The 22,790-nt window shown below is 37.7% G+C and overlaps 1 protein-coding gene across 3 annotated transcripts; it reads left to right on the top strand.

Annotated features, from left to right (window-relative positions):
- The first annotated feature begins 1,446 nt into the window (after positions 1-1,446).
- On the top strand, positions 1,447-15,272 carry scpppq1 (secretory calcium-binding phosphoprotein proline-glutamine rich 1). 3 transcript variants are annotated; one of them, XM_062980847.1, is made up of 12 exons: positions 1,447-3,667; positions 4,897-4,970; positions 6,035-6,058; positions 7,893-8,003; positions 9,366-9,401; positions 10,678-10,704; positions 10,974-11,009; positions 11,269-11,295; positions 12,255-12,281; positions 13,017-13,037; positions 14,247-14,276; positions 14,760-15,272. In XM_062980847.1, exons 2-11 carry the CDS (start codon positions 4,911-4,913, stop codon positions 14,250-14,252), a joined length of 375 nt encoding a protein of 124 aa, XP_062836917.1. In that variant the 5' UTR covers positions 1,447-3,667; positions 4,897-4,910; the 3' UTR covers positions 14,253-14,276; positions 14,760-15,272.
- The last annotated feature ends 7,518 nt before the right edge of the window (positions 15,273-22,790 follow it).

Genomic DNA, 22,790 nt, shown 5'->3' with positions numbered 1-22,790 from the left:
GATTTCCCAGACCCACTAACATGGGAACCATGGATTACCACTATCAGAAACCCATCAAGTGCTTTCTCCCAGTTTTTTTTTTATCACCAGGAGTTCCTTGAATAGAAGACATGGTGGAACTCAAAATATATTTTGAGGTGATGAATATAATTGAATCGTTAAAACCAATGACATTATTAACAGATAATGTTAATGTCAAAAACAATGACATTATTAACAGATAGAGAATCATTTTGGAGAAAGCTGTCTTTTACCATTCTGATATGTGTACTAGTTTCATCCTAATTTAAAAAAAACAAAGGTAACAATTCTCATTCATGTGTCAAAATAAAAATAAAAATAAAGGTATTGTATAGTTGTGGATTCCATTTTCACTGCTAACTACGCATAGCAGAATCCAATGCTGGTAACTAATGTCCATGGAGCCTGGAAAATTAGGATAAAAAAGGCTTTGCCTCCTTGCCCCAAAATCAAACAACTCCTCCTTCCATGCAATCTACCTTTGCCTGTCACCTAACTTATAACCACTGCATTGCATGCTTCCTTCTCCATCAGTTACCTAAATTCTATTGGCTAGTCTCATGTAAACAGCCCCAAATGCCCAAAAGGCACCAGATCTTTTTTGATTTTGGAAACTAAGCAGGACCGGCCTTGGTTAGAACTTGGGTGGGAGGAGGCCAGTAAATATCAGGTACTGTAGGCTATATTTCAAACCTGGCAAAATCACCTTTGGTATTCATTGCCTAAGAAAACCCTATGAAATTTGTGGGCTCATTATAATTCAACAAGTGACCTGAAGACTTAGGATCTGGGAAATGGAGTAAGGCTACAGCAGGGCATACTTACAAGTCAGTGTACTGTTAAAATGTGGCAGAATGTTTGAATTTTTAGATATTTATAAAGTATTTTCAAGCTGTGGCTAATTAAATCCATAGATGCAGAAGCCATGGATACAGAAAATTGCTTGCAATCTTCTTTGAAGTTTGCAAACAGCTTGAGACCTATTTTCTGCACAAAAATCCTAAACAGCAAGCAGAAAATGCTGCAGTTGGCAGTTTATTCAAAACCCACACTTTTTGCCTAAAAATAACATTTTTTTTACAGGAAACAGCATTTTCTGCATTTCCTGATATATTAGTTTCTGTGTCCAAACATGCTGTTTTCTGTACAAAAATAAATGTACAATTTTGCACATAATAATTTCCAAATTTCAAAGATTCACATCAGTTAGAATTCTTGTCACCAGGTTCCCAATAGTCAAGAAATGCATTTTATGACATTTTACAAAAAAATGGAAAATTCTTTCCTGAACCTTTTTAGCCCCATAACCCTGAGAAACATCAAGAGAACATTATTTGCATCACCACCTTTTTGGGACTCTTACCCAAACCCATTAATCCATGCTAGGATTCACTAAGAGTGATCCTGTCAATATTAGGAAAGTTGACTTTTTTGTCAGGTTACCAGATATGGTCAGGATAACTCATAGTGATAACCTCCGTCATAAAAATTGAATTGTAAGAAACCCACAACAATTGGGCTCTATTGGATTCACTAAGAGTTACCTGCTAATCTTAGAAGATTCACTACACTGAAGTGGTTTGAACTCTTTTGAAACTGATCTTTAAAAAATGAAGAAATTTCAGAAAAGCTTTTAGGAGCATGTGGAAGGACCAGTTCTTGAATCCTACATAAATATAATAAATCTCATAGGTGCATTAAACATGTCAAAATATGACACCTGAGTTAAAAGTTTATGGGGAGGAGTAGCAAAAGGATCAGCCATGTGGTAGAGTCTCCTTCTCTGGCTGGATGACCATCAGTTGGGAGGGCTTCCTGCCAGCAGAAGAGGATCAGACTGGATGGACCTTGTGGTCTCTTCCAACCCTATGATTATCAACCTAGCACAGTCAATCAATCAAATAGTTTATTGTACTATCCCAAGACCATGTCAAAAGGGTACAGGTGCAGGATGCACAGAATAGTACCCTCAAAGCAAACAAGAAGCAGAAGATAACAAACATAGGCGAGCTTCATGCTCACACAAAGAGCAAAAAAATATCGTGAATTATCAATAGTTATTAGGGGCAGGTCAAATTAACCCCTTGAGTCTCTGTAGCAGTTGATGGCAATTTTATCTAGCTCTCTCTTTCTGATCTTTTTTGCATAGCTAATTTATATGTTACATAGTCATTTGAGTCACTTAGCAAAAACTGAACTGTTTCTCCAAGAGAGTTGCCATTGTCTTTTATCAACAGAGGTTTCAAATATATTTTGCTTGAGATCCAACCCTATGATTTTATGAAACCAACTGGAAGATTTGCTTGGGTTCACTGTAATGCTGAAGTTCTTGTCATGGCAGTTAAAGTACATGCATTTTTAATTTGGATGTGCCCAAGGCCTTTTCAACTCCACAAAATAATGTAATAATTCCACTTTAACTGCTAATTTTGCTGTTTAGAGAGGACTACTGCATTTCATATTCGGCCCTTGGTCATAAATGAAGACCAAGTGGAGCGAGTGGTCAGTTTTAAGTTCCTGGGTGTCATTGTTAAGGAGAATCTGACCTGGGGCACTCATATGGCATCGTAGGTTAAGAGAGCCCAGCAGAGATTGTACTATCTGAGACAACAACTGAATGAAAAAATGCTGGTGACTTTCTACCACTGTGCTATAGAGAGTGTCCTAACCTACTGTATCTGTGCATGGTTAGGTAACTGCACAGCGGCAGATAAGAAGGTGCTCCAAAGGGTTACCACTACTGCAGAAAATCATTGGTTGCCCTCTCCCCTCTTTGGAAGAACCTTATAAGTCCCTGAAACCTTAGGAAAACTCAGAGCATTTTTAAGGATCCATCTCACCCAGCATATTATTTTTTAGAATTATTACCATCTGGCAAACCATACAGGTGACAAAGACAAGGACAAACAGACTGAGTGATAGCATTTATCCTACAGCTGTTACTATATTGAACTCCATGGTTTTGCATTGATGTGGCATTGAGGGCTGTGTGGTGGTGGTTGGAGTATGGAGGGATGGGTGTGTTGTTTTGTGATGTGTGTTGGGGAAAGCATTTAATTTTGTTGTAAAATTTACAATGACAATATAGTTATTATATTCTATTCCACTGGCTCATCAAATTACTGACCACAGAATTCCATAGAATGCAGCCATGATAGTTAAAATAGACCGATATTTCTATAATTGTGTAGCATGAATGTGATCCTGGTTATTCCAACTAGCAGAATAAATAATTTTGGAAACACTTCCACTTTCAGAGGGTACTGATGGTGAATTCAGCTTTAAACACTATAATGGGAAGATATTCCTAATTTTTAAAAGTAACTTTTAAAACTTTTAAAATGTTTTGTGGTCTTGTTTAGAAATTCTCACATCAGCTGTTTCATGCTGCCAGCAAACATATTGTTATAACAAAAGTTTAGCCCAAGGAATTCTCCTGGTAAACCACTCAAAACCCTTAATCCAGCAGGAATTAAAAAGGTTGTGAATCACTAGATCTGTGGGTGTTGCTCTTTTCTTCTCTTCTGAATATATTAAGCCCTTTCCCTTATCAAGATGGTATATAAACACTAGCTACTCTCATAGAGTTCATTGGATCAAATTGATTTGTTGAGTCTTCTTCAGCTGGTTGTGACACAAAGCCAAGGTAAGAAAAGGACACGAGTACAATTTCAAGTACGTGCCTAAGGGAAGGCACAGGAAAAGTTGAACTATCACTCATTTTCAGAATTCTCTACTAGATTTTATGTTGTTGGGGTATTTTGGTTAATAAATGGTGTTACTTTAACCATATTCTGCTTTGTTACACATGTCCAGGTTTTCATCTGTGAAATGTTGGAGGGAATGAATTGGTTTCATTCGGTTGCTTTGCAAGTGTTTTCAAAGGCATTCTCTTTGCAGAGGGAGTCAAGAGTATTGTGTGTGCCTATTCCTTTAGTTATGAAACAGGGCTTCCCAGATTTAAAAAATGTCATTAGATGGATTCAAATTGATAATTTTTTATGTGTATATGTGTATGTGCATGGGTGTTCTTGTACAAACATGCCTGCCAGTGTTTCACTGACTTCTCTAATAGATTCCTGGGTGTTTTGTGATTGCTCTCCTATACTTTGCCCGTTTCTTTTCTCAAAACCTCTCCTCAGAATTATGTTATAATCTCCTATGGTAGGTCCACAGATCCAAAAGGAGTTCTCATGCAGGTATTCTGGATTTCCACATTTCCATGATCTGAAAATAATGCTGGTCCGTATAATCTTAGGATTAAAGGTTCCCATCAGCATCCTCTTTCTACAGTTTTGTGATTAGACTTCTGATATTTGTACTAGAAAAGATAACTAAGATTGGTTTTTTTTGGTTACCAAATGGTTACTGCACATGTTATTATTTTTAGAAGATTGTAGAACATTCCCTGCCCTGGGATTGTTCTACAATGAAATAAAAGACATAAGTTTTACAAATAAATTAATGCTTATTTATAGGTAAACAATATATGCATGTGAAATGAACAACCAAGTCAGTTTAGACTTGCATAGGTAAAGATAAAGACATTTTGAACTTTCCAGAGACCACTTCTTCTAAGAGGCATCAAGGATTACCTTTTCTTTCACCAACTGCCACTTTAAGTGAGGAATTGCTATACTTCACCATAGTTTGCAAATGTTACAATTTAGACTATAATTTCCAGGATTTCCCAACTGATGTTATGTTGGTTGGATGATTCTGGGTGTTGCCATCTAGAAAAGTAACTTTTATGAGATTTGGAAAAAATAATCTATGTATCCATGGAATATACAGAGGGAATCTACTGTAGCAATGAGACCAGCTTTTGGAGGCTGGAAAAACTATCTGAACTGTTTCTCAATAATATTGTTCTAGGTTTCTCTACCACCATGAAGCTGCTTGTTCTTCTTTCCTGCATTCTGGCTGTGGCAGTTGCTGGCCCAGTTCGAGTAAGTATAGTAAAGAGGAATATGGGCAAAAGTGTCAGACCAACACTTACTAATCTCACAGTGACAACAACTTCATAATATAATTTTCCCCTGCACAATTAACCTATGAAGAAATAATTTTTAAATGACATAGAGAGATATGCAAGAGAGGTAGCCACAACAATTTAGATTTCTGTATACAGTATCTGGTGTTTTTTCTGAATTAACTACCAAAATATCAGCTCTGCACTGAAATTTATAAATAGACATATGCACTTCTCCCTGAAACCCAGGTTAACAGGTGAGGGCTAGTCCCACCATTAGGTGAAGTGAGATTTGGGATGTAATGAGATGACACCAAATTATCCACTATAGTAGTTATTGTTATTCATTTTCTTGGGGAGGGTCCAACTTCTCAAAACATCTGAGCAAGCCTCTCTGTAATTCTTCTTATTGCATTTATTGCAAAACCACAAAGATCCAGGGCAGAAGACAACAACAAGGAAGGCAGAAACTTCAGTGGCTTCAGTAATGAGAAAAGGACTAATGTCTATTACAGTTGGTTCCCCTGCCTTTTGTTCTAACTCTGGTTCATCTTCCTAACTATGCCTCAGTTAGGCCCATGCCTAAGCCAAGTTCCCTATATTGAACTAATCTATTTATCTAAAGTGATCCCAGAGCATAAGGTCCACAGAGTTGGTGTCAAAGATGTAAACAGCTTCTCTCAGACAGCCAACACTAATGTTATTGCTTCAGTGTTGCATAAGTCAAGGCAGGTTTTACTATTGCCTTGACTCTCCCAATGTTTCACACAACTCTCCCAGTTTTGACTCCAATTTAGCTTTATATTAATTTGGAGAGGCCCAAATTATTGAACCCTAGCCCTCAAATGGGTTCAACTCCTTTAAAGCTTATATTAAAGCAAGGAGCAGATTCACTATCCTACTCATATAGTGGCCCAGTTGTTCTGTTGAGAAGTGAGCTGAAGATCAAGAGTTAATACTAGAAATAACAAGAGTAACAGGGAGGGAATGAGGAATCAAATAGAAAGAAACATGCCTAACCCTATTTTCTCTGTTTGACAGAGGTCAGCAAGCTCCAGTGAAGAGGTAAGCCATCTCTGTATTTGAAATGTAGTATGGTAGAAGAAATTTGATAACCATACATTTCTTCTTCTGTCAGGAAAGGTCTTCAGTTTCAGTAAAATGTTTCCAGGAAATTGTAAATATATGAGAATTCTGTTTTTTAAGTCACGGGAGGGGGAAAATTGCACAGCCTTATGTGTTGACGAATAGCAGGTCTAGCATTCCTCATCATTGGTTATGTTGGCTAGTACTGCTGAGACTCGCAGTCCAACAACAACGCCTTGAGGACTACATAGTTCCCATCTGTACCATAAAGTATAAGTCTCCCAAGAAAGCTTGTACAAGGAAATAAAATGCATATATCAAACAGTACAAAATTAAAACTAACAGTTTACAAATTAGCTTAAAAGCATGATAAAATCAAGCACAACATACACATTTGAAAAATCAGGTTATAGAGGGTGGTAATATTTTTTTCCTGATAGAGGAAATCCCAGAGATGTGAAGAAGTATTATCTCTCGCACCTTCCAAAGATGGGGCTACACATGGGAGACTACAAAGTAAAGGATATAAAGCTGTCTCCAGGAGCCACCCATATGAGTTAAGGTGATTTAAAGATCTAAACTATAACTTTAAACTTAGATTAGAAACAAGAAGGCAACTTGTGTATAATTACCAAAATTCAAATAAAAATTATGATAATGACAACATCAACTGTGTAGTGGATTTTAGAAAAGGAAGTGAAGTGCTGAAGTTTATATATAGTTTTTAAAATAGATATTTTCGTGTGAGGGTCAAAATATTTTCCAGGACCTCTGTGGACAGGCCTGTAGCGAGGGGGCGGTTTTAGGGGTTCAACCCCCCCCCCCGAAATTTTTCAGGTTTTAAAAAAAACCCTGGTTTACTCATGAATTTTAACTGGTTAACCAAATCCCCATGCTAAGTCTATGAGACGCAAAACATTAAGAGTCCCTCCAGGCACTATTTCAAGCAGATATTGACAGGTTTGTAGCGGGGAGAGGTGTGTGCTAGGGGTTCAACCCCCCCCCCCCCCGAAATTTTCAAAACCCGTCCCGAAATTTTTTTCTGGCTACTGCCCTGTCTGTGGATACCAACATTTGTGGTATATAATGGCACAAGTCCCATTATATACAATGTTGGAGTAAAATATTCTTCCCTAGATAAAATGGCAAACACATCAAATAAATGCCACAGAAAGCATGAAGGTTTGTGAAATAATGAGAGACTATTGCAGGCTATTTCGTTTCAATGAAGTGCACAGCAAATGGCAAAATCAATATTTGTTTTTCAAGTTATGTTTAGTTGAATCTATGGATGTAGGACCCATCAATACAGTTGGGTAAACACAATAAATCCTCAGGAAAGGCAGTTCCGCCTTTGAGAATGGAGTGGAGGACCAGAAAGACATTGGGAAACCATCCAACAATGGGTTGTTGTATGTCTTTCGGGTTGTGTGGCCATGTTCCAAAAGTATTCTCTCCTGACGTTTCGCCCACATCTATGGCAGGCATCCTCAGAGGTTGTGAGACATCCAACAATGACCTATTGGGGAAATGGATGGTGCCATTTGGGGAAGCCCTGAGGGCCAAATGGGGATCTGCATTAGTCTAAGGATACATAGTCACTATTCTTTCTTTAAGGCAAGCCTTATATCAAAAGCATTGTGTTACTCTAATCTGAATGTAAGAAATGTGCAGTCAACCTTATTCCTTTATGCTTCAGAGGTTTATGTCTGTCTTAATCTTTCAAGTCTCTGGTTTGTGAGAATTCTCAAACTGCTTTACGATAATGGTTGATTTGGAAGTGTAAGAATAACATTCCTCTCTGTTTCCATAGCGTCGTCGAGGTCCTCAGCCTATGATTCCCCCTATGTACCCACAGTTTCCACCTCAGTTTCCAGCTCAGTTTCCACCTCAGTTTCCAGCTCAACCAAACGTTCCTCCACAGGTAAGGCTATTAAGAGAGAGAAGTAACATGAAGGTCTGTATTTCTAACAAGTACTTACTTCTTTCCCTGTGCCATACAGTTGGTCCCACCTACTGAAACTGGTAATTGTGCCACTGCTCATATCACCCTTTGATAAAACACAAGAAAAAACATAGGATCTGAATCACAGAGCTAACAATGCACACATCATACAGAGTCAGTAAGGAAGGAAGAAAAAGAGAGAGACATAATAAATCAAGATAAATTCGTAACAAACTCGGGCTGGATCCACACTACCATATAATCCAGATTATCCCATCTGATAAAACTGATTATCTGCTTTGAACTGGATTATATGAGTCTACACTGCCATAGAATCTAGTTCAAAGGAGATAATTTGCATTTTATATGGCCTCACAAAAAAGTCGATGTTGTATAACCAATATTTTAGCCATACAAGTTTTGTAATAATACGAATGGTACAATAATATATCTGTGAAGTTGACTTTGTCATAAATTGGTTGACAATTGGTATAAACAAGGCTACACTTACTGCGTTTTTGGCTAACACCTGAATCCGCGAATGTACTGTAGTATTAAAGTAGAAATTACATAGTTGCTGGTCCTTCAGGTAAAAAACGAAACCTTAGATGCACAAGTTTGGGTTAGATGAACTCTTGCCATATTTACCATATTATTACCATTAGATGAGATTCAGAGAACAAACAACTTCAAGGCTTTGAGGAATGTACAGCTTCAGATGTTTTTGACCTATAAAACCCACCCGCTGAAGGGGAACTATGGGAAGAAAAGACAAAAAACATCTGTAAACACACAATTGCCTAATTCTATCTTAATTTAATAATCTAAGTTTGAATTTATAATTATTTAAGCATATTGGTGTATGATGAAGTTTTTTTCTGAGAGATTCTTCATTTTTAACATTTATGCGATCATATATGTAATCCTCCCGATGGAAGCAACAACTTAGATTGTTCAAATAGGAAAGAAAATTTCACTTGTTTTTCTTTTTGATGAGTTTACTAGAATCCACAAAAACCTGGGGTTTAAAAAATGGAATGTGGAAGAAAGTTAAATTGACACATTTCCCCATCCATACACAAAATAAGAACTTTTCTGCATCAATCTATATTGCAACCACCCTCCCTCAAAAACCCCCCCAAAAAACCCCCAAAAAATCAAAAAACAAAACCCAAGTAATTTTAATGAAACTGACAGTTGGCAAAAATGTTGCTTTTTTACAGCTTCCATCGATTTCCCATCTGAGCTGAGCAAAGCATCAAATTTCAGGAATATGGATAATATTGAAAATATTAATTGGAAATAATTAGTATCATGGTTTCACTTTTTTTTCTTTTACAGATGATACCTATTCCCATTCCCTATGATCCAGCTCAGGTAATTTCTAAATCTCTTTGTAAGAAGTACTTTGCGAAAAACCTGCAAATGGGGCAGGTCAACATTATGACCTCTGTTATGTCCCAACATATAAACTCCCATCACATAAACTTATCCTCTCCACCATCACTCCAAGATTTACAGGACCTCCCTGTCTATTGTCACTTGGTTAGAGCAATAGAGTGGTCTACTGTGCCATTCCAGGTCTTTTTGGCTAGCTCCCACCAGCATGTACCAGCATAGTTAAGCTTGCAACTGGATTAATGAGTGGCTGCCTCTTTCCACCCCTTACAATTGAATTAGGTTCCAAAAATCACCTGCAATGGTTGATGTGAAGTAATCTAACCTGATATAAGTTGGCTGCTCTTGTTTTGGTCGCACGTCTTAGATGCTCAATAATGTAACTTGATATTGACAAGCTGGAATGCAATTAGAGAAGGACAACCAAAATGGTCAAAGGTCTGGAAGCTAAGCCCTATGACGAGCGGCTTAAGGCGTTGGGTACATTTAGCTTGGATAGGAGGGGACATACCAACCATGTTTAAATATTTGAAAAGATGTCATATTGAAGAGGGGGCAAGCTTGCTTTTTTATTTTTTATTTTATATTATTTATACATTTTGCTGCTCCAAAGACCAAGACACAGAGCAGTGGATTCAAACTACAGGAAAAAGAGATTCCACCTAAATATTAGGAAAAACTTCCTGACAGTAAAGGTTGTAAGAGCTGTTCAACACTGGAATACGCTGCCTTGAACTGTGGCAGAGTTTCATTCCACCACATTTTGCTTGTGGATTTCTGCATGGTAAAACAGGGTTGGACTGAGTGACCATTGAGGTCTCCTCCAATTCTATGATTTATGGTGCACTTTGTCCTGGTATACACAACATTTAGTTTGCTTTCCATGTCAGCTGTTCGCTCCTTGTTTGTTCAGTTCAAACTTTCAATTATATTTGGGTTGAACCATTAAGAAAAGATAAGCTTAACTGAGAAAAAAAGGTGAAACCTAGAGAGGAATCCAGAAAAACTAAGCACTTCTAAATTTGAAGAAATCCTGCTGAAAATTTCAAAAGGCCAATTTGTGTTGAATAATGTGATTCAAGGAGCCCCAAGGGTAAACAAAATAATACACACATAAACACAACCCTAGTAGGGCTGGCACAATGTTTTATTTTTAAAGTCTCTTGTAAAAAGAAAGCCAAAGAATGACTTTAACAACATTGAACCCATATTGGGAAGCATGTATGATTGATTAAATATTGTCCCTTCTATTTAGAATGCTACTGGTGGTATCCCACTCCCGGTAAGCTAATTCATCTAAGTTATCTTCTTGGTGTTTTTAGGTTTTAGTAAGTGTAGTGTAGTAGTTTGAGCATGACTCTGGTGTCCAGGCTTTTAATGAAGATAAATATTCATTGATTAAATTAAAAGTGTATATGCCACTTTTCCACATATAAAATTCAAAGCAGTTAAAAATGTCCTTAATCAAACAAGCCCATTTCACTACATGTGAAAATTGTGTACATCATCAGTTTTATCACATATTTTTCCTTTCTTCTTTTCTCTTTCCAGGGACCATTTCCTGTAAATCCTGCAGTTCCTTTCCCGGTAAGATTACTATTCTCTGCTAAGAAACATTTTTATCACATTAAGTCTAAATGCAAATTCAGGATCTATGGAATTTATCTGAGCACCTGAGTTGTAAATTTGTGGATTAAATTAAAACTGTGTATGATACTTTTCCAAAGAGAAATCAGTATTCAAGGTAATTCAAAAACTGGCTTAACCAAATGAGTCCTCAAAGCATTGTAGGAAAGTTGTGTGCGCTATCAATTTAACCATACATTTTCTCCTTTTCTCTTTCCAGGGACCATTTCCTGGATATCCTTTTCCGGTAAGATTGCTGTTTTCTACTGACCAACATTTTTATCATCTGAAGTTTGAAGCAAACCTAGGTCCTATAAACTTTACCTAAACACCTCAGTTATAATTTTATATTTGGGGAAGGAAAGCCCTCTTCAAGAGTAAGATTCAATTACCGGTTTAGTCAGCTATTCTGTGTAGAACTTGGATAATTTAATCTTTTCTTTTGTCATGACTGAGTCTTGAGCCAGTCATGGAAAAGGATCTTATTGCACATAGCTGATAAAGCACAATTACTGCAAGATCAAAGCACCTTTTGATAAGGTTTACTGCATGACATCATGTACCGTATTTCCCAGAGGTGCATTACATTTGAAGGGTGATCAGATCACCTCTTTTCATTAATGCTAAAACCCATCAGTGAATCCAGCATTGTTTTTGTTCTGGCACTCATTTTTCTGGGATTATTTACTTTTACTGTAGCCCCAAGTGAAAGAAATGGAGAAAGGTCTTGCAAAAATGCTGAAACTGTGCAACTGTGCAATTGCGGAAAAAGAAAACAAAACCCACAATGTACATGTCCTGGGTAGGGCAAAACAAAGCTATGCAATTGCAATGAAAGGCATTGCTCCAATAATTAAATGTTTTCATTTGTTTAAACAACACATATGCCAAAAGACAATAGCTGATGTGATGATGCCCAAAGATCATTTATTTCTTTTTGCTACTTGGCAAAATATAATTATGAAGACTCACAAATAGCCTTTCAGACAAGACTCAGTAAATACAGCACAAATTGTACTTTCAGTACAAATTATCTGTTACTTCATGGGTAGAGAGGAAAGGTTCACAATCACCGTTTGTACAGACAGGTGACTCACTGTAGTGTTGTGATCTGCCTCTTTTGTTCATCATATTGTACTGTTGATTGACCTATACTTTGAGACTTCAGAATATTAATTATTTTTTCCTTATCCTTCCCCTTTTTAGGGCGCTTATCCTGGATATCCTTTTCCGGTAAAACATTGCTCTGTATCATCTTTAGCCTGAAGGAAAACTTAGGCCCTAGAGTATTTATCTGCCTGTCTCAGTAGAGTTGGACAATTAATATTTCTGGGATGAAATATATGTATTGAGGAAAGGAGCAAAACTAGGGAGAGATTCCCAAAAGGGAGTTTGTCATGGAGTCAATATGATATGGTTTCTTCCCACATGAATGCCGTCAGGATAATATGGGTTGGTAATGTTCAGTTGAGTAGCACACATGTCTTTTTGAACACATTCACTCTAAATCACTGGTCTGGAGCAAAAAAATAGCTACAAAATGTGAAAAACCAACAGAAATGCTACTGCTCCTGCCTCTGGTAACTGTAGATTGGTTAAAAAGTGGGAACAATAGAAGAACCCTATTAAATCAGAGCCTCCAAGTCCATGTGTCCGGCTGTGACTCAGTGGAAAAACACAGGTCCCAATTTCAATTGCTGATAGGAATGAGTGAGACTCTTGAATGAAAATTTTGAAAGCCACTGACACTATGATGGAGTAAGAGTCAATGTTGGGCAACCTTTATGTTCTCTAATGGATAACAAGGATTAGCAAAGCCTTTCACCTAATAGTCTCTTTTGGCTCATATGTGTCCTTTCCAGCTGGAGACACTCCACTTGTCCATTACCCACATGACTTGAATTAGTTGAATTGAATTAGTTAAAGGTTTCCTTTAATGATCTGAATGTAATGTTTTGTGCATTTCAGGGCTTCCCACCAGTTTTAGGGGTAAGTATTTTATTTATCTGTAAGTACCAATACCATTTGCTATAACAAGTACAATGGCATTTTGAGCCAAACCATTTTCTGGACAGACCACTAGTATGACACTCTGCTGGTTGAGAATGATGGGGATTGTAGTTCCACACATCTTAATTAGGAAAGGCTGGTATATGAAACAGAAGGAAGCTCAAATTTGAGCTTCCACAGTATGTCTCAAATCTTTGGAAACATGGAAGTTGTAGTTTGACAAGTTCTTTAGCCTTCTCTGCCAAAGAGTGCTGCTGCCTCACCAAACTACAGTTTCCACGTTTCCAGAATATGTCCATTGAAGTTGTATCAAACTACATTAATTCTATGGTGTAGAGTAGATGCACTTTTAGTAGATGGAAGGAGTCAATGCTGGCAAATTATTTTCTAGTGTAATCTGGTGTTGTATTTTTGTAATTAATTTTATTCTGAAGAAACTGAAGTCATTGACAATATCAAAACTAATTCAACCGAAATCATGAATTGTATAGCTTTTCTTACAGTTTGTCCAACTAAACAGGAGCCACCTCAAAGGCTATGAGCTGAATTTTTCCCTTGAAGAGAGTGCTCTTTAACAATTTCTAAAGACCATGAATTGTTTATATTTGTTTCTGAAATGTCATGCCATGCAGTGGTCTTTGAAGTCAAGCATTTTAGCAAGCTGGTTGCAATTGTCCCTGGTTAAATATAAGAATATTCTTAGCTTTAAAAAAGCTATGTTTTTTTTTCACTGATCAAAAAGTGGGATTGTTGAACTGTGTAGAAAAGCTATTTACTGGTCCTTGTAGTTTAGAAACTGGGATAATCAGCTGCTTCCATAAAAGAAACATGATTCACAGTGGGCTAATGTTCTCCCAAATAGATATTCTCCCAAATTGATTTTAATGATTGTTTTTATTGATGTTGATGTTTTTTACTGGGATAATTGTTTTATTGCTTTGTTACTGTTATTTGTTTGTTTTATCGGGCCTGGCCCCATGTAAGCCGCCCCGAGTCCCTTCGGGGAGATGGGGCGGGGTATAAAAATAAAGTTATTATTATTATTATTATTATTATTATTATTATTATTATTATTATTATTATTATAACCCACTAATCAGACACCTTTGGCAATTGAAGCAGGTAATGCTGTGTATGTATTCATAAATGAAGAACACTCGATTAAAATAACATTACTTTTCTTCACAGAAGTAACATCCCAGCAGATACACCCTCTTGGTATGTACTATATTTTTTTTTTGAAAATTCTTTATTAGCACTGTTCACAAATTCTGTACACTTTTACTATTGCCTTATAAAATGTAAATGCATTTTGGCTAAATTATGATCTTATTTAGAAACAATAAAGGTGAATCACACAGAAGCCAAAAATTATGGATTTATAAGTCTAACAGAAGCTTATAGCACCCTATTGGAGAAGTCTATGATGAAAGAACAAATTTATGAGAACAATACATGATACTGCTATGTACTGTTCAGGTCACTGGTTCATCCTGTTAAGCAGTGTCTAACTTGATTGACAGTGGCTTCCAAATGTGTGCATTTTTTGCATCCCTTGGAAATGTCAGGAACTGAACCTGCACTTTTTGCATGCAAAGTGCCCATTCTACTGCTGAACTAAAGTCTCCTTCCTGAAAACACCATGCCATACTGTTTAAATAGGAAATTGCTTATTGTCACATCTGATTTTATCTTCTCAAGGTAATTGGGACCAAATGTGAAAGATGTCTTTCAAGCCAGCCTGCCTCCCTTTAACTCTTCTGATGCAGTCTTCAAGACCCATGTGAAAGTATCTTGAATGGCCCTTTAGGAAACTCCATATGACTAAAAAGAATTGTGATTCATTTTTGACAATATAATACATCTGTAATTGCTGATACATATTTCACCTAAAGCTATGTAAAAGCATCAATTTCCCAGCTACATCATATTGGGAACATTAAGCATAGACGACTTTAGAGAATCCTGTTTGCCTTATGGAGTTACCTTTTATTAACATCAGCATGGAATATTTTATAATCTTCTATCACTTAACCTCCTGCCACATGATTTCCTAACACAGGAAATATAGACATAAATGCATAGGTTCCAAGCTTACTGATCATAGATTAATTGCCTCACTAATAAATTTAGAATCTAACAACTGTTTTATTGCTTACTGAAAAGTGCTATTTTTTCCTTTTAACAATTGCATAAATAAATAATATAAATCAACTTATGTGTATGTCACTTTGAAACTGAAGTTAGCCATAGTAATAATCTATTTGAATAAAAATGTACTGTTCATTAATGAGGGACCTCATATCTTCCAAACTACTGCACCGATTACTATGAAATTTGAACACAACATAGCATTCAAACTTCCATGTGTTTTAGGTCTACTCGCACAAACCTGACCCACCTGAGAAAGGTAAAATCATACCCCTAAGCAACGGCCAATCAGTCTCCTCCTCCCTTAGCTACCGTCCTAACAGACAGATTTCTCCTTAGCAATGGCCAAACACTCCCCTCCTCCCTTAACAACTGCCATAACAGACAACTCCTCCCTTAGCAATGGCGCAAGCAATGGCCAAGCAGTCTCCACCCTTTAGTAACCGGTGTGGGCGGGGCCACAAGGGAAAGCTAGGCCCGCCTCCTTGCCACTCATGAGGAGTTATGTGAGGCTGAGGCTCTGAAGCCTAGCCATAGAAAGGGTGTCAGGAGCAACTTCAGAAACTGCAAGCAGCAAGGATGCTACTCAGAGGACACCCGGATGTTTGATCATACTGTGGGAGGTTTCTCTTTATATATCTGTGGAAGGTCCAGGATGGGAGAAATAACTCTTTTCTGCTACAGGCAAGTGTGAATGTTCCAAATGGCCAACTTGATTAGCATTGCATAGCCTTGCTGCTTCAAAACCTGGCTACTTCCTGCCTAGGGGAATCCTTTGCTGGGAGGTGTTAGCTGGCCCTCATTGTTTCATTTCTGGTATTCCACTGTTTTCTGAGTGGTGCTCTTTATTTGCTGCAAGAAATGTTGCAATTGACCAACTTGATTAGCATTGAATAGCCTTGCTGCTTCTGGTGTGAGAACTGACCATCAGGAAGGATGTTGCCCAGAGAACATCCACATGTTTACCATCCTGTGGGAGGCTTCTCTTTATATATTTGTGGAAGGTCCAGGGTGGGATAAAGAACTCTTTTCTGGGTTTTTTCATTGAACCAGGCTGGGCCACAGCAACGTGTGGCCGGGTACAGCTAGTTTCCAGCTAAATTTCCCAAGTTCTTTCTGCAATGACATAACATTAGAAGTATATTTTGCAGTCAAAAAGATCTAAATGAGGCTGCATAATAGGCAGAAATGCTCCCAACAACTATAGGTTTGATTGTTTCATATAGTTTCTAGCATTCTTCCTTTATATTTATCCACTAAGTCAGGATTCAAGATGGACTATCCCTTCTAGGCAACGGTACTCTTTGGATTTCCCTATGCCTCTAAGAGCAACCCAAAGCTAGCTGAAACATGGAGAAAACAAGATATGATGGCAACAATGATCTGTGCCATTTATACCACAAAGAAATAACTGGAGAATGAAATCATCTAATCTGCATATACCTGCAGATTAACTTAGTAAGCAGCAGTCTCCATAATGACCACCAGCACCACCTTTAAACATACATTTATTAGCCCCACAGTGAATTAATCATGGAACACTTACTGGTGAAACATGTTTGTATTTTAGTTGTTTTCCATTAAATCTTCCCAGTCTGTGATGCTTCCAGGTTGACTCAATGTCATATTACCTACAGGCTTTTCATACCACAATGACATCCAAAGAGTGACAAAGTTAACAATCAGTTTTGTATTACAATCATAGAAGCTTGGGAACAGGTTTTTAAAATGCTGGTGATATCAACTAAAGTCATCTTATGGAATCCAAAGAACAGCACGACTTTCTGTGCTGTTTTCTGATCACTTCAGGACTTTATCACATGGAGGTGATAAACAATCCTAGAAGCAGGTCCATCACATTTGATCCCTATTCCATGATGCTGCATTCAACCCACTACTGGCTTGCCATCGTCCTGCAACAAACCTGTTCCCTACTATAGATGGGTGAAACCTGTGAACTTCCTTGGTATAATGATTTCCAGTCACATGTCAGTACAGAAATACCACCAAAGGATGGGGTTGTCCCCCTCTCCCACTCTCCCCTCACAGCAATGAATGACAAAGTTTTTAATTTTTTACCATACTTTGCTGACATTGCAAATTTGTTCTAATCTAGGAGATATGGCATAGCTTGTATATTGCCCTTCTCCAAAAATCCAACTCAGAATTACCAGCAGAGCAGAGAATGCATTCTCTAGATTAAGCAGTCAGAGATCCGCACAAAAGTGATCAATCAAAGGAGTCCACCTGGAGAAGTCTGAGAAAATCATCTATGATGAAGCAAAGGTCAGCTCACATGGGAAACATCAGCCAAAGATTCAGAACCATAAAGATCCCTGAAGATCGAGTTTTAATGAATCAGATATAAAGTGAGAAACTTATATGCCAAAGTATGATACATAAAAGAAGACTATACTTAGGGAAAAGAGAAAATTTGAAGGAAGATCTTCAACAATTTAAGATATTCAGATGACACTGTACTACTGCCTGAAAATAACAATGACTTCAAATGATTGCCGAAGAAAGTCAAGGAAGAAAATGCAAGGAAAATTTACAGTTAAACATTAAGAAAGTCAAAATAATAACGACAAATGATTTACATAACTTTAAGTTTGACAATGAAGACATTGAAATAGTTACATATTTTCCCATACCTTGGCTCAATAATTAATCAGATTGGACGCTCCAGTCAAGAAATCAGAAGAAGGCTAGGACTATGAAGCTATGAAAGAACTAGACAAGATCCTGAAGTGTAAAGATATATCATTTAATAATGAAGTTAGGACAATTTAATAAGTTTAATAATGAAGTTTAATAATGAAGTTAGGACAAGTATAGTGAGAGATGAGGATCATGTGATAAGGTTGTAAGGAACTTAGCATATGCTGATAAATCTGTGCCCAGAAGTGGGATATTTGGGGGTGGCCTGCAGTGCATCACATGAGATACTAGTTAGAAAAATCCTATATTACTAGGAAAAGCACCCTAACCGTTTAGTATAGTTTTCAGAATTGCCCAGCCCAAAAATTCACTTTTCCAACTTCTGAGAATTAATTATCCCATTATTCCATCTACACAAAAACAATTTCAAGAACATTGAGAAAAAAGATTGCTCCAGTAAGAGAACGTAACTGGCACAAAAAAATTTATTGCAATACATTATCAAGCTAGGATATGAACTTCAGTCTTCTCACTTGAAACTATATCTCACAGGTTCTCTGCATGTATCCAAAGACACATCTTTTCCTCATTAGTCTAGAGCAGTGGTTCTCAACCTATGGGTCCCCAGATGTTTTGGCCTACAACTCCCAGAAATTGCAGCCATTTACCAGCTGTTAAGATTTCTGGGAGTTGAAGGGCCAAAATATCTGTGGACCCACAGGTTGTGAACCACTGATCTAAAGCAGTGTTTCTCAAACTCTGCTCCTCCAGGTGTTTTGGACTTCACCTTCCACAATTCCTAACAGCTGGTAAGCTGTCTGGGAAGTCTGGGGTATGAAGTCCAAAACAATTGGAAGAGCACAGTTTGAGAAACACTGGTCTAGAAGATACATTTATTTTGTCCTTCTGCAATAATAGTAAATGACACATAGGTGTTCTATAGTTTGTTTGTTTGTTTGTTTTAAATTAAGATACACACACATTATGGTAGAAACCCCCTAGATGCAATTTATCTGAATCAATTCATGTGATAAGGAGGTTAAAGTACATGAATACGATCAATAATTTGCTAAAAAGTGCTACAGGAAATAATGTTGCAATCATTGAAACAAAGTTGATAAAGAGTGTTTTCAAAACTGTTAATACATTAGAGTCTCACTTATCCAAGACTTGCTTATCCAAGGTTCTGGATTATCCAATGCATTTTTGTAGTCAGTGTTTTCAATATATCATGATATTTTGGTGCTAAATTTGTAAATACAGTAATTTCAACATAACATTACTGCGTATTGAACTACTATTTCTGTCAAATTTGTAGTATAACATGATGTTTTTGTGCTTAATTTGTAAAATCATAGCCTAATTTGATGTTTAATAGGCTTTTCCTTAATCCCTCCTTATTATCCAAGATATTTGCTTATCCAAGGTTCTGCCGGCCTGTTTAGCTTGGATAAGTGAGACTTTATTGTATGTACTATGGTCATAAATGAGTGCAAGTTAGATATATAGAAAGCACATTTCTGCCCTTTAAGGAGAATCTCTGTAAAATTTAGCAGCACCAGATATGCAAATATCACTTGCTTTTAAAAATATACATATAGAAGTCACATGTCTGCTAATTTATGAAAATGTCCTGCTTCAGGAGATTTTGTTGTTGAATTTAGAGCCATGGACCGTGGATAAGAGGATCCATGCCTGGTGAGCAATATGCTAAAAACCAGATAGACCAGGACAGAGAAATTAACTCACCAGTTGAAGAAAAGCACATAAGTTTATTCAATTTGGACAGAAGAAATGCATGTACAGCAATTTTGCCTCAAAATATAGAAGCATAAGCATACAGAGAAATACATGGTATCTAATACATTTCAATTCTGATAGCTATTCAGACTTCCCATTTCCTACCCTGATTGGCCAGAAAAAAGGCTGGGTAGGATATATGCCAGGATTGATTGGCAGGAGAGAAGGGCAGCCAGGGATTGGAGTTAAGGACCGGTCAGCTACAGAGCTGCTCCTCTGGGATGGCACAGTCTAGGAAACACAAAGTAAAATATGTTAATAGCTTTTGATGAGCTCAAATGTCTAGTTCCATGCCAAACAAAGATAGGAGCTTCAGAAAACAAAGGTGTAAGATGTTGATCTTGGGTACTCAAATCCTTGGCTGTCAACAAAGTAGGTTTAACACATGCACATTATAAATCCCTCTTTTTAGGCAGCAGCCTCTCAGCTTTAAGTGAACCATATAGCTAGACAAACAGGTTTGGTTTTACCTAGTCTGGTAGCATATCACCTATCTCTGAATATACATGAACAAAGTGCCTGGTTAGTTGTTTTGACTTGGAAAAAGGCCCAGAAGTGTTTGTTTAGCCTTCCTGTTCCCAAGGAATCATTTTGCAGGGTCATGTAGAGTTGGCTATCTTGATACATTCTATAAAACAGTCTATACATTTCAGATTTATTAAATAGATACAGTATATAAAAAGATAAGATATATAGAAAGTCATGAAGAATAGCAATTTATTAAACACTTAGATATGATAGCTGTTGCTGTTTTGGTCTTGACCTGATGCTTTGAACCTGCTCAAGTCTGGAAAGGGTCTTAAAAAAGGAAACAATAATATATTTAGTACTGAGCCCTTGTGAACTATAAATCTCTGGGGGGGGGGCAGTTACTGTGGTTCGATAACCATTTTTGTAAGCAGGGGTTGCTTAGAAAAGGATCCAAGAATGCTCTCTTCTCTGAGGCTGCCATGATCTTACAATGATCTTGGATATCACGTTGACACAAAAATGGGCCAAAGTTGTTGGGATTATCTTGATAGCTTGATGCATCCCTGCTGAGGAAACACAGACTGCAGAACTGGAAAGGGATGTTTTAAAGCTTTGGAGAAGGGACTGGATCCATACACAATATTATTGCCAAAATAGCATGCTAGGGCAAAGGAAGACACTTACATTGTCATTTCAATGCCAGACAAGAAGATTGTGGCCTGTAGTTGAGGTGTCATTCTGGTTATACAAGGATGAGCCTTATTTCTGTCTTTTGAGCAACAAGATGATTGCCCATCACCTGCCATGATTTAATGCAACATTTCCTATGATGTCTATTGTGAAGGATTTGTGCTCATTGGCTACAACTGATTTCTTATTTGCTGGAAACTTTGTGCAACAAGTAGTCTATAGCTTGGGTAATGGCTCTGATTCAGGGGCCACCACTGTCATTAGCACTTCAAAGCCTGATGGATCCTCTCTTTTGCTTTGTAGGATCCAACCTGAGCAGAATAATTGTTTGCATAAGAAATTGGAACAATTCCATCAGGCGTCAACCCAGAAGCTAATGAAAGGCCTTCTCTCCATTGCAACTACCACTGACCTGTCCATGGAAATAGAGAAGAGGCAGTATCTGTTGGATTTAATCCCCTCCCACCACTTTCCCTTGCAACTTATGTTCTAATTACATTTTTTTAACCTGGAAGCAGGAACTGTTCTTTTATTGTTCTTTATTGTTCTTTTAACTGCAAAGTGTCATCTTTCTCTCTCTCAGTCACATAGTAGTTTCCAACTCTTTGTGACCTCATGGACCACTCCACACCAGAGCTTCCCAAAGGCCGTCGCAGCCCCCAGTTCCTTCAAGGTCAAGCCAGTCACTTCAAGGATACCGTCCATCCATTTCGCTCTTGGTCAGCCTCTCTTCCTTTTTCCTTCCATTTTCCCCAGCATCATGATCTTTTCCAAGCTTTCCTGTCTTCTCATGATGTGGCCAAAATACTTCAGCTTTGCCTCTAGTATCCTTCCCTCCAGTGAGCAGCCGGGTATTATTTCCTGGATGATGGACTAGTTGGATCTTTTTGCAGTCCAAGGCACTCTCAGGATTTTTCTCCAGCACCAGAGTTCAAAAGCGTCTTTTTTCCTTCGCTCAGCCTTCCTTATGGTCCAGCTCTCGCATCCATAGGTTACTATGGGGAATACCATTGCTTTGACTATGCGGACCTTTGCTGCCAGTATGATGTCTCTGCTCTTCACTGTTTTATCAAGGTTGGCCATTGCTCTCCTCCCAAGAAGTAAACGTCTTCTGATTTCCTGGCTGCAGTCTGCAGTGATCTTTGTGCCTAGAAATATAAAGTCTGTCACTGCCTCCACGTTTTCTCCCTCTATTTGCCATTTATCAATAGGTGTAGTTGCCATGATCTTTGTTTTCCTGATGTTTAACTGCAACCCAACTTTTGCACTTTCTTCTTTAACTTTGGTGATAAGGCTCCTCAGCTCTTCCTCATTTTTGGCCATCATCTGCATACCTAAGGTTGTTAATGTTTCGTCCAGCAATTTTAACTCAGGCCTTAGAATTGTCAAACCCCACACGTCGCATGATGTGTTCTGTGTTCAAGTTGAATAGGGAGGGTGAGAGTATGCAGCCCTGCTGAACTCCTTTCCCAATCTTGAATCAGTCTGTTGTTCCGTGATCTGTTCTTACTGTGGCTACTTGGTCTTTATACAGATTTCTCAGAAGACAGACAAGGTGACTTGGTATCCCCATACCACCAAGAACATGTCACAGTCATATATATTAATAAATAATAAGGAACTGTAGTGCACATTCATCCTAGAGAATTATTTTCGTCTAATAAAGGCATTTGATTCCTAAGAAAAAAAAGATGGGTTGTAAAACAGGCAAATCTACATTTTTTCTGTTTCACAATGTTCTGAAGCTCAGTGCCTTCCAGATGTGTTGGATTTCAACTCCCATCATCCCCAGCCAGCTGGGAGTGGTAGATTTGGACAAAAGGGGCAGGGAGTCCTGGGGGACACAGCATGGAGATCTTAATGAAACATGTCTTTCATGTGAAGCAAAAGCCTGCCTTGGTTGCTTTTTGTTTCTAAATATAGGCAACAAGGAAATAGGCGTTTCATTTCTCATGTAAA

This window comes from Anolis carolinensis, chromosome 5 (assembly GCF_035594765.1).
Source record: "Anolis carolinensis isolate JA03-04 chromosome 5, rAnoCar3.1.pri, whole genome shotgun sequence".
NCBI lineage: Eukaryota > Metazoa > Chordata > Lepidosauria > Squamata > Dactyloidae > Anolis > Anolis carolinensis.
This window is presented reverse-complemented; position numbering and strand designations above follow the sequence as displayed.